This window comes from Rhyacophila brunnea, unplaced genomic scaffold (genome assembly GCF_057557595.1).
Source record: "Rhyacophila brunnea isolate RB1 unplaced genomic scaffold, BYU_Rbru_1.0 scaffold_1, whole genome shotgun sequence".
NCBI classification, from domain to species: Eukaryota; Metazoa; Arthropoda; class Insecta; order Trichoptera; family Rhyacophilidae; genus Rhyacophila; species Rhyacophila brunnea.
Genome location: NW_028232751.1, coordinates 20,716,351 through 20,733,080, shown reverse-complemented (window position 1 = coordinate 20,733,080; position 16,730 = coordinate 20,716,351). Strand labels below are relative to the sequence as shown.

General features: G+C 34.2%; 1 protein-coding gene across 1 annotated transcript in view; it reads right to left on the bottom strand.

The window, feature by feature from the left end:
* MED23 (mediator complex subunit 23) overlaps nucleotides 1-16,730 on the bottom strand; it is a 44,785-nt gene that overhangs the window by 17,872 nt on the left and 10,183 nt on the right. The window contains exons 2-6 of the mRNA XM_085942088.1: nucleotides 10,209-10,453; nucleotides 4,562-4,694; nucleotides 2,879-3,061; nucleotides 1,827-2,605; nucleotides 48-451 (exon numbers count right to left, since the gene is read on the bottom strand). Coding sequence (XP_085798214.1) covers nucleotides 48-451; nucleotides 1,827-2,605; nucleotides 2,879-3,061; nucleotides 4,562-4,694; nucleotides 10,209-10,453 — 1,744 coding nt within the window. The remainder of the gene's footprint in view (nucleotides 1-47; nucleotides 452-1,826; nucleotides 2,606-2,878; nucleotides 3,062-4,561; nucleotides 4,695-10,208; nucleotides 10,454-16,730) is intronic.

Below are 16,730 nucleotides of genomic sequence, written 5' to 3'. Positions count from 1 at the left end.
GCCTGACTTAAATTATCTGTAACTATTATACAAATCTGGTAACTTACTTATAAATGCTTTAATTCCTAATGATTCGATTTCCGTATAAACAAGCAATCGACTGTAGGTCTCTACCAATGCCGGCGCCATATTGCAGTTCCCAGGCATATTCGATTTATTCTGTGCTAACTTGGAAACATGAGATACAATAGAATGAATGAGTGCCATTTTAGAGTGGACAGTGAGACTGTCTAATATACACATCGATAGTGGGACCGTCGGTAGATTACCAGCCGGGTTAGTTGTTGGAAGAGACTTTTGGCTTCCCAATATTGTGTCAACTAACGTAGCCATAGGCCTTGTGAAATATTCCTGATTTGTCGAGTAAGCATTACAAAGTAACGCAATTCTGAAATCAGATCCCATACAGAGCGATGCATTATTTGTTGGCATCACCAAATGTTGTAGAAACCTAAAAAAACAAAAACATAGTTAACCCAATGTTTGTACATACACACTACAAAATGCAGATATAATAAGCAAACACAATGATTCGTTTTTATTAATAATAATTATGTGTTTTGAATTAAGCGCCATTATGTCTAGTCCAGACCAAAATACATTAAAACCTCGTTAGAATTTCATGGGACCGAAAATCGAAAAAAAATTCGAATTACAAATTACGAAATGTATGGGGAAAAATATCAAAATTTTGAAAAAAAAATTTTTTTTTGATTTTCATTACTAATTACTAATGCAATTATTGTCCGTACCACAGTTCACCATGAGGTGTTGTACCTAAAAATTCTGGTAGGTATTTGTAATTATCAAGTCGTACCTATCTAATATCAAATTAATGTTCTTATTGAATCTAAAAAAAATGGAAATTACTGTTTGCAATACTCCACGAACAACGCGTTTTTTATCTCAGTGCTATGCGGTCATCTCTTTTCGGTAAGACAGCTCACGGTGAAATGTGCTAAGGCGAAATTTAATGCGTACAATTTACATGTAACCGTCTGAAGAATCAGAATTTAAAAAGGATGCCGCGCTATGATCGTTATCGTATCGAACCTTTTGTTTCTGAACATAGATGTGCCTACCGAGGGTCATAAAATGTCAGGATTATTTTTATTACCATCATAAAATAAGTAATTTTTGATGTTTTAAGGAAAGTCTGTCACAATTTTCAATGACTGGCCCATGAAAATAGTAGTGTACTTTATTACGATTTATTGAATATTTTTATATGCCAGGGACTCTGACATCATTTTGAATTACGACATTCGAATTAAGGGTATGGTTTTACATGAAAATAATGTTCAATGGACTTTTTTTTCGGGAAAATTTCGAATTACGGCAAAATTCGAGATTTTACTGTACATGTTCGGTGAACAAATGAACATTGTATAATTATAAACTGTTCGTAAGTTGTATCAAGTGTTGCCGAACATTTAATATATTCTAACACAAATGTTGATGTTAATTTTATTTTGTGATGCAGATGGAAAACATTGTTCATATACAGTTGTTCTTGCTCTGGACTAGGCTTTAGGAACATATTTTATAAAAGACAAAACTTCAAAGTTATTTATTCCAGTAAAAATGTAGCTTGATCAAAGAGATAGACCAGTCTTTTATTATTTTTATCAAAATAAAATTAGATAGTATTAATTAGGTAAAAGTTCATTGTAAAGAACAGAGGTATTTAATTCTACAAGATAATGTTTAATTTAGTAATTAGTTTTAGTAAATTTTAACGAAATGTCATCAGTTTTCAAAAGAGACACCTCATAATATATATAACGTTATCAAAAAGATAAAAAAATATTTTATGTGGTTCTTACTCATAATGCAACTTCAAAGTGTGTGGAATAGGCCGGTGCATATTAATATGCTCAGATTGAGCTTTCTTCAGAAGGTGCATCCAAATACAAGTTATCGCCATCTGGTGAGTGCAATGTGCACGGCTAAAATCAGGTACAGCGAGCGGCTCTTTCTCAGAATAGAGCAAATCATAAAGCTTTAAAACAGGCAAGAAGTTTGACAGGGGATTCCTCTGAATGCTGCCCGATATGAACTGAAGTAGCACCCACATGAGGTGGTCACGGCCTTTGCGCAGATCCCTGCCAGCTAGCTTATCATGCAGAGCCATGACGATATTTTGAAACGATGCAAATTGAAACAGTACAAAATAAATCAATTGTGATGAGAGATGCAACCAAAGCCAGTGAGTTGATGATACTTCATCCACTTCCGTATCTTGTTCGTATCGTTCCATAGCTAATATCACAAGTTCCACCAGTTGTTCTTCTAAAGCCACACATCTCTGCTTGTGTTGTTTCTGTAGCCCGAGCATGGAGCAGACCATGTCTTTGGAGTAAGGTTGCTCTAAAACATGTCGCAGTAAGCCTGTTTGTGGTTTCAAGAGCTCTTCATCATAAGGCAAATTTCCTTTAAGAGAAAACTTGAGTGTAAGTGGGTCTAGCCTCCAAGGATTTATCAGATGATCAGCATAACCGGAGTGTTCCACGACTGGCAACATATGAGAATGGCCAATGATTGAAACCATTTGTGCACATGATCTGAAACTCTCAACAAAGCTGGAAAGCAATTTTGCGAGTTGCTGAAAAAGTGAATAAATATTAGTTAACTCGTTCACTGTACCAACCAGTTAATTACCCTATTTAATTATAACGTTAATTAATACATGCTAGGTGCGGTGTATGCGTTAAAAACTTAATATCATTAAAGAAACAACAAACATTTAATTTTATTATTTTCAGCACTTTATTCTGTCTTTAGGATATTATCCAATTATTGGTGAAAAAAATTATCTTTGTTACCTTTGATAACAGATTTTTTTCAAAAAATAAATATCAAAGTTATTTTCAATTACCCAGTGTGGCCAGTTTGTGCTGTCAGGATAGGCTTTCTGTATCTCAGTAACAATAAAATAGCCAGGTAGAAGTGACGCATTGCGATCAAATATGTATTCAATGACACTTTGAAGAGCTTTTAATTGAGGGAGGTTACTTGTATTTAGGCGAATTGGAAGAGTTTGTGCCTTCTCTCTACATCCCTGTAAACAAATCAGTTAATGAAATATCAAAAAAACAATACAATAGATTCAAAAATGTATCACAATTTCATTATTCATTATATTCTTCCGCAAAACACTAAATCTTCTTATACGGCCGCTCAACATAACAACTCGATATAACTGACTTCGGATATAACAGAGAAAATATCCAGTCATATGTGAAAATTATTAAAAATTAATTGACATTGTTAATTAATATAACTTATGAAATTAATATAAATTATAAATAGTGTACATTATGAAAAATTAATAATGTTATACATGTTTATAAAATGTCACCGCTTCTAAACAATGTTCTGCGCATGATAATCACGTCCATACCTCTCACACCGAATTTGAGTCATAATGTCGTCCTGCTCGTAGACTGAACACAGCATTAACATTTGCAATGCTGGTCGCTAATTCACACAGCTGCACAGCAGTTTAATTTGTGTAAAGGATTTTGTTTGCGTTTTCATATAACGGACTTTCGGCTTTAATGGACACAGCATTAGTCCGTTATCAAGGTTCTACTGAATATGATTTTAAAATAAATTAAATGCAATTTCAGCTAACTAATATATTTTTTTAAAAATTCGTTATATGGCGTTCCGATTTACAGCCATAAAGCAAGGTATTGGTGTACATGTTATGCTGAATGTGTGAAATTACGTATTACATGAAATCGGCAAAATTTTGCCTATTTCATGAAAAATGCAAGCCCGTTGCCTTATTCATGAATTAGGCAAAATATCTGTTGAGTGAGTGAATTCGGCGATAATTTTTCTGCCTAGTTCAGACAAATTCAGACAAAATGACAAAAATCAAGACAAATTAGATAGTGGCTTAGATTATTAGATAGGTGGTGTTTTTCGCAACTAATCAAACTAACCAAATATTGTGTCAAATGTCATTGATTATATAAAAATATACCAATCAATAACTACAATGATGTTCATATCCATTTACTATGCCCAAAAAAAATCTAGAACTATAATATGATAACGGAAGAATTTTATTAAAATGTATTTTCGCGATTTGATTCGTGCTTGGGTATCAGGCAATGGTCGATTGTTTGTTTGTGATAGTATGATTTGATAATTTGTTGACAGTTGTTAGCTAACCTCAAAATGGACATTCAGTTGAATTCAGAATTACAAAACCTAACCTAACCTAATCATAATAATATTATGTTCAATTTTTATAACTAATAAAACCATCCGTATTAAATTTACTTTTTCTACTGTCATATTGACAGTTTAAGAATTCCATACCCTGCTGAATTCATGAATAAGGCAAGTTAGATTAGGCAAAATTTTGCCGATTTTATGTAATACGCAATTTCATACATTCGGTGTAACATACAATAACACATTATTTATCTTATATCACTCCAAAATACGACTCATTAAATTTTATTTAACAATATCTAATTAATTAATAATAATTATTTTTTGAAACTTACGACATAATGTAATACAATGGGATTTCAAAAAGTACCTTCATTATTTCTCGAACGCCTTTATAGTCAACTCCGCCGATGATATGGCGTATCAGATTGAAACATTCAATCCAGAATTCTAAATTCTCATGAGTCAACTTTTCACACGACAATATACAATCACAGATCATTCTGAAAAAAACACATTAAAATGTGGATCATAACAAAATAACATCAACTTGACAAGCTTTGGAACAGGACCCTCTTTAGACAAAGTGTATTGACAAAAAGGCAAAGCGTGGTGGGTTTAAAAAATCAACAAACTTATAACATAATACGTGTATTAATTAAGGCGCTAAGTACCAAAATAATAAAAACTGACATTTTTATAGAAAAATGTTCTACATACCAACGCCAATAACTTCAACTATAGTCTAAGTGCCTCAAGCAAGTCAAAAAAATACAGCAAAATAATTAAACCTGTCGACGTTGTATGTTCGTTGGCGTGTTTTATTTATAATGATGTAAGTAGCACTGCAGTGGTCAACGGCATTCAACATAAAATAGCTGACGATGGTGTGTTGACACTTGCGAGATCTTAATACCTAAAATTATAGAAGCTGCCGTGATTGCTTCACACTGTAAAACTACATTTTTCAAAAGGTCTGCTTCATGAAATTTTAATGCAATGACTCAGTATTTTGTAACTACAGGCAATACTACTTTTTGGTACTTAGAGCCTTATTTAATACACGTATTCATATAATTTAACCTCAAGAGTATAAATATTTATATAGTCCCGAGGTGTCTAGTGTTCGTGTATCGGTTGCAGACGGAAAAGCCGTGGTCGATAGAAAGTTAATGATTATACACGTTGTGTCTTGTGCCAACGAGACAGTTCATGCAATCTAACCATAATCGATCAATTTTGATCTTATAATCCAGTGATACGCATGAGATGAGAGATGGCCAAAGGTGTCACAAATGGCCCTCGGGGTATTTTCAGACTTTTAACAAGGGCACAATGGAAGTTCCTACTATTCATAAATTATTATGGTCCATAAAAACAAAAATATTGTGCATATTACTCTTCAGTTTTCAATGTATTTCTGGGACATTTTTGTATTCCAATAAGCGACACATGCTATTTGAGGCGTCTAATTCCAAAAAGCGATAAGTCCACATTTGGTCAAAATCGAGAAAAAAATACACACGTATTCTTTGTGTAATTTTACACAATATGTATTGATCGAAAAATTCCATAAAGCGACAAAACCCTACGAAAAAAATATTTTAAGTCTCGATTTATTACAAAAAGCGCCACATCCGTGTTTCATAGTATTTAAAGCTTGGTTGATTTCGCGCATGCTTATGTCAACCAATAAAGGAACGTTCAATATTAAAAATGGTGTCTCTCATGCTGTAGCATCCGGTAAATTCATGACAGTGCTACGGAAATATGTGCCTTATGCAGAAAAAATTAAAAAGTGAAGTACAAGTAGCGCAACGTCCAATTTTATTTTGCCTATATTTATTACATTAGAGTTTATCGGCTGAAACAAATTGCCATTTGGTTCTAATTTCGACATAGAATACAACGGAATAATGTTTCTGTGATTTTTCTTATCATAATTTTTTAATTGAAATAATTTAATTCAACAAAACCTCATTAAAATGAGTCGTGTTTTGTATCTACAAAATATTAACACGCTCGGTACCGCAAATGAGAATTCTCGTGATATCAATAATTACGTTGAGTACCGAGCACAAGAATTCTTGTTTTGGTGCGCGTTTTTAAATAAATATATTTACAGTGACATCTATGTATTTTCAACGAAAACATTTGACAAGCCCTGATAAGGCTCGTCCTGACCAGAAACTTTTGTTCTCAACCTCATAAAATTTAACGATAATTATCATATTTTATTAGACCATAAATTACATTAATCGTTTGTTGAACTAAGTTGACAAATGTTGGAGTTGACAACAACGTCCTCACTGAAATAAACAAGTGGCGACATCTCAAAATGAGGTCACTCATCATAAAAATAATCGCTCGAGTTCCCAAGTTTTAATTACTTTTATCGTGTTAGGAATCGTATTTCACTTACATGTTGATGTCGAGAATTGTCAACGCTTGTTTCAAGGAGCGTCGGTATTTTGTCAAAGAGCGAGCAACACACTTAATGGTTCATTAATAATAAAAGTATTGTTAATAAAATTCACACACCAGTTGATTTTAATACGAAGTGCTACGTAGGTAGGTACTGGAATTTAGTGATATCGACTATGTGTTTTTTACTCTTTATTCCTCCGTGTAGGTAGCCATTGCCCATCAATGGGAGCATAGCAATTATTTTGATTACTTATTTATTACATATTTTGTTACATTGTTTACAGAATCAAAATAATAGTATTTTACTATAATCATAAATAATATGCGACGCAGTAATAAGTCACACATGGAAAAGCATGCCTGATATTTTTATATTTGTTCAAAAACTAGAAATCTCGTTATTGACCATTTTTTCCACGTACTTGTGTGAAAGCATTTTTTCTATATTGCATCACGTACATTCAAAGACTAGACATGACATTTTTATCAGCTTGATATAAAAAGTCTCGAAAATAACATGAAACAAAAATAAGTGTGAACATACGTAATTTTGAAAACGTTTAAGAAAAACTGTAAGTATAAATAACCAATAGAAAAAATAATATTGAAAAAAGTAAGACACCCCGTCGGAGAAATCGTTATCTTTTTATTAAGAATTTATAGTAAAGTAAAATAATAATTTTGGTGTCTTTTTCTCGAAGTTTGATATCGACCAAATTGAAGTAGGTACCTACTTACCTACATCTACTAATATATAAATAAGTACCTATAATATTTTCCACTGTAATAGGTACCTACATTAAAGAGTGCATGAGTTCCAGTCGCAAATATCGAGCGCCTTTTGATAGGTAGGTATAGCGTGTCCTGACTCGCGACAAATACGAATAAATAATAATAATCAGGCGAACGTTCCGTGGCTTACAAGAAAAAATGACGTTGCCGCGACACGTTAGCTCTCTGTGTGGACAAATGAGCAAAGTCAACAAGTAGCAACACCTTCGATTTTATTACCCTATTCCGAGACATAGTCGTTAAATTTTATGAGGTTGGCGACAAAAGTTTCTGGTGTGGACTAGGCATTAGATTATAAAATTCAGTACCGACTGTTATAGATAAAACATCGATATCTGTTTTACCTTCTGTGTTATTATTAAACAAGTCACAATTTTATTTTTGTGAGATGCCATATTTGATCATTCTCTCGTGTGACTTTACGGAGTTGTATACTGATTTTGAGGACGAAAATTACAATAATAAGCAAAAAAGGGATTCAATAAGGTAAGAGAAATAATATATATATGATATTTTATATGTTTATTGATGGTTTCTGGTAATATAAATTAATTTTATGTGTTTCTCGTGTATGTCAGATTACTGTCAAAAATTTCCGAATGCAAAGTTTGAAAGTCCTCATTATTTGCCAATTACTTGATAATGTGCCGATATATTACTTTATAAACCTAGAATATTGAATTATTATGAATATTCCATAAAAGTATATGTGTTTGAATGAGTATTTAGTTAATTCCACGTGTTTTTCGAACATTCAAAATTTGTTGACTAATAGCGAATTCTTTGTTGTTTACAGCTATTCCAAACCGATTGATTTGCTTCCGATATCTGATAATCGACTAATATATATGTCAATAGGTAAGAATATATTCACCAAATATAATTTATCTACGATATTTTATGTTTATTGATAGTTTCTGGTAATTTAAATTCATTTTACGTCTTTCTCCATGGACATCAGATAACTGTCAAAATATCCGAATGCAATGTTTGAAAGTTCTCATTATATGCCAATCACTTCATAATGTGCTGATATATTATTTAATAAACCAAGAATATTGAATTATTGTAACTATTTCATACAATCATGTATGTATAAACAAGTATTTACTTCTTCTCACGTATTTTTTCAACATCCAAAATTTGTTTACTAGTGACAATTTGTTTTTGTTTACAGCTGTCACAAACCAACGATTTGCCTCCAATATTATCCGGATAATCGACTAATAGATACATCACAAGGTAATAATTTAATCACCAAATATAATTTATATAAGTTAATCGAACGTTTTGACAATGCCACGTGTTCCCCGAGGATTAAATTCAGTTTACTAAAGTGGAATATTGTTTTGATTCCAGCCCGTTTTCATGCGGAAATGGAGGCCTTTTGAACAGATGAATCAGAGCTGGATTACACATTCGTATGAACTCAGTAGTCGACACTCCTGAGGACCCACTTCCTGGTCCATCTCGGACAGAAACCGGAGGTCAAGCGAGTGACCAGCGTGGAAAAAGAAGTAGGTGAGGTCGTTCTAGTGGCGACGTCGTCCCAGAGGCAGGCGCGGAGGACATGCAAGGCGTAGTGCTCGTGTGACTGAATCGTGGTCAACAGCAGAATATACTCCAGCACCTGGGCAGTTTACAATAGTGTCGGGTTGGCTGAAGAGTTGCTGGTGAAAAACATTAGATTCTATGGGACTATTCGCAAAAATAGAGGTCTTCAACTTTAGTTCAGTGTTTCAACGGAAGGGCGAGTCGGTTATCTGTATAAAAGGAGATATTATCTTATATTCTTGGAGAGATAAGCGCATAGTGAGGATGATATCATCTATCTATTCCAGCGACATGATAGATTTGGGCCTCAATTAGAAAAAATAAGTGTGTAACGAAGCCCAAATCTCTTGTTACTTTATTACTGGCCTCTGGTAATGTTGTCTTGTCTTCTCCGGCTCCGAGGCGTAAAGTGATGCTGGATTCGCCTGTCGGATTGTCTGGAGATATATCTAGACATGCCTTATAGACAATTCCAGCAACACAGAAGAAGGCATACCCGTCAAGGGTATGTAAGGAATGTGCCAAGATAAAGAAGAGAGGCGAGACTCGGTACACGTGTAAAGAGTGTGATGTTCCTCTGCACAAAGTCGGTTGTTGGCAAAAATATCACACTATTCGAAATTATTAAACTGTTTTCTATCGTTCTTGAAAGTTTCATTTAAATATTTCCATAAATAACCCAATAAACTAAGATTACATTATTTACTATAAAAAACCAATTTCACTCAAATTTGTCCAGGAATAGGGCTAGATTTATAAAAACCTGCCGGGGCTGAAAGTGTTAAGTATATAATATTCCATAATAAAATTATTATAAAATGTTGCATATTCAATTATCCATTGTTTTTATTAGTATATTGTCTAATAATATGTCAAAGTACTGATTACCCCACCATGTCTCCTTATACAGTTTAAAAAATCTAAAACTCGGTACTCATTAGCGAGCCGTAACTGTAACTATTCCAGATACTATAACCAACTCTAGGTGGGAAATAATTATTTATTAGGCTCGCAAACTAATTATTTGCCATCCATACTGGTTACTGTATCGGCAACAGTCACAGTTGCGGCACGCTAATGAGTACCCGGCATTACATCCTTGAGTGGCACTTCAGATATTTTCTCTAGATAAAGTGGCCCTTGATCGAAAAATGTGTGCACCACTACCGTGTCAAGGTAACTCTTGTGCTACTAAATTTCAATACACTATTGACTATGGCATGTATTTTTTAAATGTCTTAAACCTTGCTTGTAGTACATTGCTGTTGACCAAATTTTCAAGTATCGTCAGCAACATCTTCATTTTGCAGTGATTTGTCATTGTGGCAGCCATGGTAAGATAAACTCTAACAGAATTCTCTTGTGACTCCGGATTCAGAGTGATCATGATTGAAGACACCTTCTCCTGGAACCATGTCAGCTTTTCATGTTCACTCTCCGGCTTGTGCACCAAGAAACAGCTGAACGCTTCCTCTATGGCTTCCACCTTCTGTAAATAAAAATGAAAAAATATTTTTAGGACATTCTCTTTATATATACAAAAATTATTATTCCTCTTTCTCATTGTCACCCTCATGGCTGAGGATTGTGATCATACTAGAATAGATACCGGCCCTGTTTATCACCTAAGACGACATTCTCTTTATATATACAAAAATTATTATTCCTCTTTCTCATTGTCACCCTCATGGCTGAGGATTGTGATCATACTAGAATAGATACCGGCCCTGTTTATCATCTAAGACATACTAAAGTGGAAAAATAATACACGGGAAACACTACTGCTCAAATATATTGTCTCTGTTCTGGCAGAACACACTAACTGGGGAATACTAGTTTTGAGTAATTTGACTTTGAAGTTGTTAAAATGTTTGAAATGGTCTATCATGTGAGTTTATTAAGTTATCGTAAAAAGGATGACTTTAAAATAAAGGCTGTTTATTTATTAAGGTTTCCAGACGGTAAAGTATGAAATAAGGAACATTTTGGTATAACTAACTCAATATGTCATTTTTTCGAATTAGTGTCTTCTGCCAGAACAGTGACTATATCAAAATAGTCTTCTTTACAAAATACATATCACTGGAGTTGAAACTATAGACAGAGATATTATTACTTTTGTACCAATAGACTATGTCACAGCGCTGCATGCGCTGACACTGTTATGTTACATGGTTTTTGCGCGCTGACACTATTGCGTCACATGCTCCTTCTGGGTTGATTTTTCATAATATCTGGCACTAATGAGAGGAATTAAATGCTTGTTGTTCTGTTTCTCCTCCACAGAATACTTTTATATATAAAATAATGCTCTTCATTTGATTCCACAAAGTTTTAGGCATTCTGATGTTAATAAAACTTTACACGATATTGAACACACACTGAATTATGGGCTACGGGAAAAGTAGAAATGCGGGGAAGGGTTTTAGTTCAAGAAACGACTGCGGTGACTTAGAACAGTGCTCCGCAACCGGTGCGCCGCGAGACAATGCCGCGGTGCATTGCTTCAAAAAAAAAAACATAAATAATTTTGTATATTATACAATACTTAAGTACTTAATAGCCAAATTTACGTACATGGCTGGTAATATAGTTGAGCACCTGCATGAACTTAATAAAACAATTCAAGGGTCAGAATGAAAATATATTGACGTGCTCTGATAAATTAGAAGGAGTTAAGTCAAGGATCTCTAAAAATGTATCAAAGGACCCAACAGACCATCATTGAAAACGAGCAATAATTAATTTTGGAGCCGTCTCAAAATCATTTAACTTTGGTGCAAACGAAATTTCATCATTACTTTCATACAATCAATAAGACTGGATTCGAAACCCTTCTGCAACTAATGCCGGAAATTCTATAGAAGGACTTTCCATATAAATTTGAGAGGAATTTGATGAATTGAGAAACGGCGGGAAAAACTTGCTGATGTTCCATTTGGTATTTTCTGGATTTCGGTTAATAAAGAACATCCTCGGATTTCCGACAAGGCTATCGCAGTTCTGTTCCCATTTTCTACGACATATCTAGATGAGCAAAGTTTTTCAACTCAAGTTATAATTAAAAATAATAAACAGTCTTGCTTGAAGGGTCTTGACCAAGAACTTCGGGTTGCTCTTTCAAATATCAAAATACTTTACAAAAAACTTTTACGTTCATTGAAACAAGCTCAGGTATCACATTAATTAGTTATTATATTAATAATCATCCCATATACATTGTCTGGTATACAGGAGGACCTCGACTTTCGCACATAATTGGTTCCTGAAAGTGTGTGCGAATGTTAAATGTTCGAAAGTAGAAAGAAGTAAAAAAGATAATTTAATTGTGTGTATTTTAAAATATTTATTTATAAAGTAAATATAAGATGTTTAAGAGGCGTTTAAGAGACATGTTTAAGTGGGGTTTGCGGGTGTTTCCCTTAAAAAGTTATCAAGAGTCAACTGTTTGCCATTCTTCTTTTTCTTATTTTAAATGGTAAGTTATTAACTTTACAATATTGCTTAACTGCTGGCACGAAATGTAAAGTGAACCAATCTTTAAATATTAACGCAGTAACCCAGGCTTTTTTATTTGATTACCAAATGACTGGAATCAATTCTTTATCTTTCTCTTTCAATGCTCTGCTTGATAAATTAACATTGGCATCAATTTATCTACGGTCACACCAGTACGATACCAATACGCTAAGATAGGGACTCTGAACTGATTTCATTTGATATTATATTTTTTTGACCATGTCCGATTGGAGTGGAGTTTTTATTAACAGATTTTTTTGTTTTTACGATAAATAGATAGATGTTAGCCACTCGGTTAACCTATTCGGTCCATACTCTTGACTCCAAACAAACACTGAAAAGCAATATATGTATTTGTCAGGTCCAGGATTCGAACCAGGCCCCACGACATTATAAGCCCACGTGTCAGCCACTCAGTCATCGTGCGCTTAAAAAACCTGACTGAATCAGAACCGAAGGGTTTTTTAGAAACCCAATCCCTAATGGAGCTGTCAGAAAATTCTCGGTGTCCACCTGAATTCCGGAGTGGTGTAGGTCATGGCTGGGGAGGGCTGACAGGGCTCTAGCCTGGGGGCCCGGGCTGTGGGGGGCCCGGCATGTCGGGTTGACCAGATAAATGAGATAAACACACATCATACATTAGCTTTAGTATAAAAAAAGTCGCATGCGGTGCTATTATACTTCATGGCCATGAACATTTTCAATCATATAATTGTGCAATATATTTTCTGATTATTATGTTTCGATACTCAACAGCTCCATTATTAAAGTAGATGTATTAAAAATCGCCAATAATTCACTGTATAAGTACCCTTAATTTGAACTAAAACACAATTTGAATAACATTGATGTAGTGTTTCACACTGCCTTTAATCTTAGTGGTAGGTAGGGGGCCCGCCAAATAACCTAGCCTGAGGGTCCGTTTCAGGCTGTGGGGGCCATGGTGTAGGTACACTGAGTTCAATAGACAGAAGACCGATAAACGAGAAATTAGTTTGTATGGTGTTGTTTTTAATTTTAGGCACGATTCCAGGTTCTCATCAATAAGACGACTTCTCAATTTACTCTTGATAAGGTTTATGGTTGAAAAAGATTGTTCGCATGAATATGTAGAACCGGAAAGGGAAAGAACGCAAACGCTAGTTTTTTCAACTGATCACAATATTCAGGAATACTATTCCAGGTATTAAAAATCATCATGTCTTCCTTCTCCAGCTCTTTCAAAGCAGACTACTAAACTTGTGTTGTGAAACATGTTCACATTTATTTTTCTTCAATATGTCCATATAATCACAGAGATGTTCAAATTTAGAGCTCCATAATTCTTTATCAATAAGCTTTATCTATAATAGAGTTGGTAATCTTAATCACCAATTCCATAACTATGAAAATGTCTGTGCACAAAGCTCTTCTTGACGAATGATGCAATGGTAAGCAAGTATCTGGTGATTTTTTTTCTTTCAAAATAGCAACAACCCCTTTTCTTACGCCGGTCATACCGCCCCGCCGCGTCTGTTGAAATTGACACAATTATATCGAGTAGAATATGATGTTTTTCCATACACTCAATTACAACATTTGCAATATCCTCTCTACGTGCTTGACATTTGAGAGGCAATAATCCTACAAGTTCTTCTTTAGGACCTGTAGGTAGATGAAATAAACCGTACAAAACGTGAAACATGTGCTGTATCATTTATGTCACAAGACTCGTTAACTGCTATTGATAAAGCTGAAACCAATTTAAGATCTTCGACTTGCTGGTTGGTTATATTCGGACATTTTGACTGTTCTATCTTTCACTGTTTTAGCCTATACGTGGTCATTTGTGGCCGAGCCACACCCAAGGGGCCAAAGAGCTGCATGTGGCTCGCGAGCCGCGGTTTGCCGACCACTGAGCTAGAGGAATATTGTCCATCTTCAATAATTTTGGATAATGAGGAAATAAATTCTTTTGCAGCATCTTTATCCGCACCAGCCGATTCTCCAGTGAATTTAATATTATGAAAAGAATACCTCATTTTAAAATTGTAAAACCAACCGTTACTTGCTTGAAAAATCATGTTAGAATCTTCTTTTAATCTAGCCTCCCAATCTTTGTGCAAACTAAGAGCCTTCGCTTGAATAATTGAAATACTTAGAGGGACATCTTTTTGATGTTGGTCAACGATCCATGGATTGGACAAAGATTTTTCCATTTCATCCATAACTATGCCGTGTCTTTTGGAAACGATCTTTAAAGATATATTTCCACAATTATCACAACATATCGTAGACCTGTTTGTATCATACGAATGTCCAATTGATGCAAAAGATTCACCGCCATCAGAACGTCTAATAATTTCCATCTTTGTCTTGATCATGTGAAGTTTATGAGTCCTTGATTTCTGTTTGTTCGTATCAACACTACAGTTTTTCCGTTTCCCACTCACTAAACCTATCTTAGCTAGCTCACAAGCAGTGACGGGTGTGAGCAGGATGCAAATGATGCAAGAAATGCTCTTGCTTGTGAGCGAGCGAGAGGGGGATATCTTTACCCCACAGCGTGACGTTTTAGAAAAACGATTTTTTTTAAATGTGCGAAATAGCGAATTGTGCGAAAGTCAAACATTCGAAAATCGAGGTCCGCCTGTAATATTGAGTAGGATAACGGAGATAAAAGATTTGGGTGTATTGTATGATGCAAAGTTTACTTTCAATCAGCATATTCTTAACATCAGTACTAGGTCTAGCAAAATACTTGGTTTTGTTATGAGGGTTTCAAAATCATTCGAAAACGTCCTAGTGCGTTATACGTATCATTTGTGTTGAGTATTCTTCAATATGCCAGCATTATTTGGAGCCCTAATAGGTCCATCTACACAATTAAGTTGGATTGAGTCCACAATAGATTTCTTAGATTTCTCTACTTAAGAACATACGGGTTTTTTCCTTTTGATAATGATAATAAAATGAATTTCCCGACTCGTTTTCTTCTGAATTTACTATCAATACAATCCCTGCCCACCCGAAGAGTGACTGCTCTTTTAAAGCATTTCTTTTTACTTCTTCGTAGGTTCATTTACAATCCGTATATAGTGGCAAATATTCATTTTCATGTTTCCACCAATATCACTACGGTCTTCAAGATACCTTGTCGCAGGGCAGATGTTATGTTTCATGATGCTGTGTATAGTGCAATTAACTTATTTGATGGCACCATAAAAGTTGATTTATTTTTTATTAACTATATAATGTTTGTGGACGTGTTAAATAGGTTATATTTATAATTGTATATATCGACCCTTAATCGGCAGAACAATGTAAGCGACAATTCATAAATTTTAGAGAAGGTTTTTTTTTAATTATTTCCGTAATTAGGTCCAAAAATGAATTCTGTTAATGTGGTTAATAATAATTGGTTACTGCCTATACGGAAATTATAAAACAATTGCATTAGTGCTTTTAGTTTTCGAGATAGTGGCGGTAACGCTGTTTTGCTTATGTCTATGACACGATATTTTTTCCAGGCATGTCGCTTACGCTATTTGGCGTAGTCGTTTTTATTTATAAATTTCATACTAATTATCATCACAGGGCATTACTAATTAAGTATTAAAATAAATAACATAAGCACCCATTTATTTTACGAAAGGGGACGTTGTTAAATAAATTAAAAATACTTTGACTTTTTAAATTAATATTTTTGCTTGTAGATACTTAATCACATATAGGTAAAATTAAAATAAATGATTGGTATTTTTAAGGTTTCACTTATATTATTAATATTATCAGGTATTGCTATTTTTCAAAATGAAATAGGTACGTATCTACTCGTACATAATTAAATATGGGGACCTACTAATTATGATAAAATAAAATTGTAATCAACTATTAAATTTTACAAAAAAAATATTGTCCCACATTTTTAAGCAGTAATCGCTGTATTATCCTCATTCACATCTTCCTGATCGGATTCCGGTAATGTATCTTCCACTGATAATCCATGTGGCAGTTTCATAAACTCATCCGTCATATCTGAGGGATATTACATTTAACACAGAGACTTTTAAGATCGTTATACTCGATCTCCGATATTGGTGATTTAGCACTATACAGCAAGGGTGGCTGCGCTTAAAGCATCACAGCACTTGATCGGGATCTGATGACATTTTCTAGGTCTAACAGTTTAGTCCTACTGTCACCAGAGTAGGTACAATATTTGGTAAGTTTTTTAAATTACGCCTTTCGTAATTCACCAAATTTAA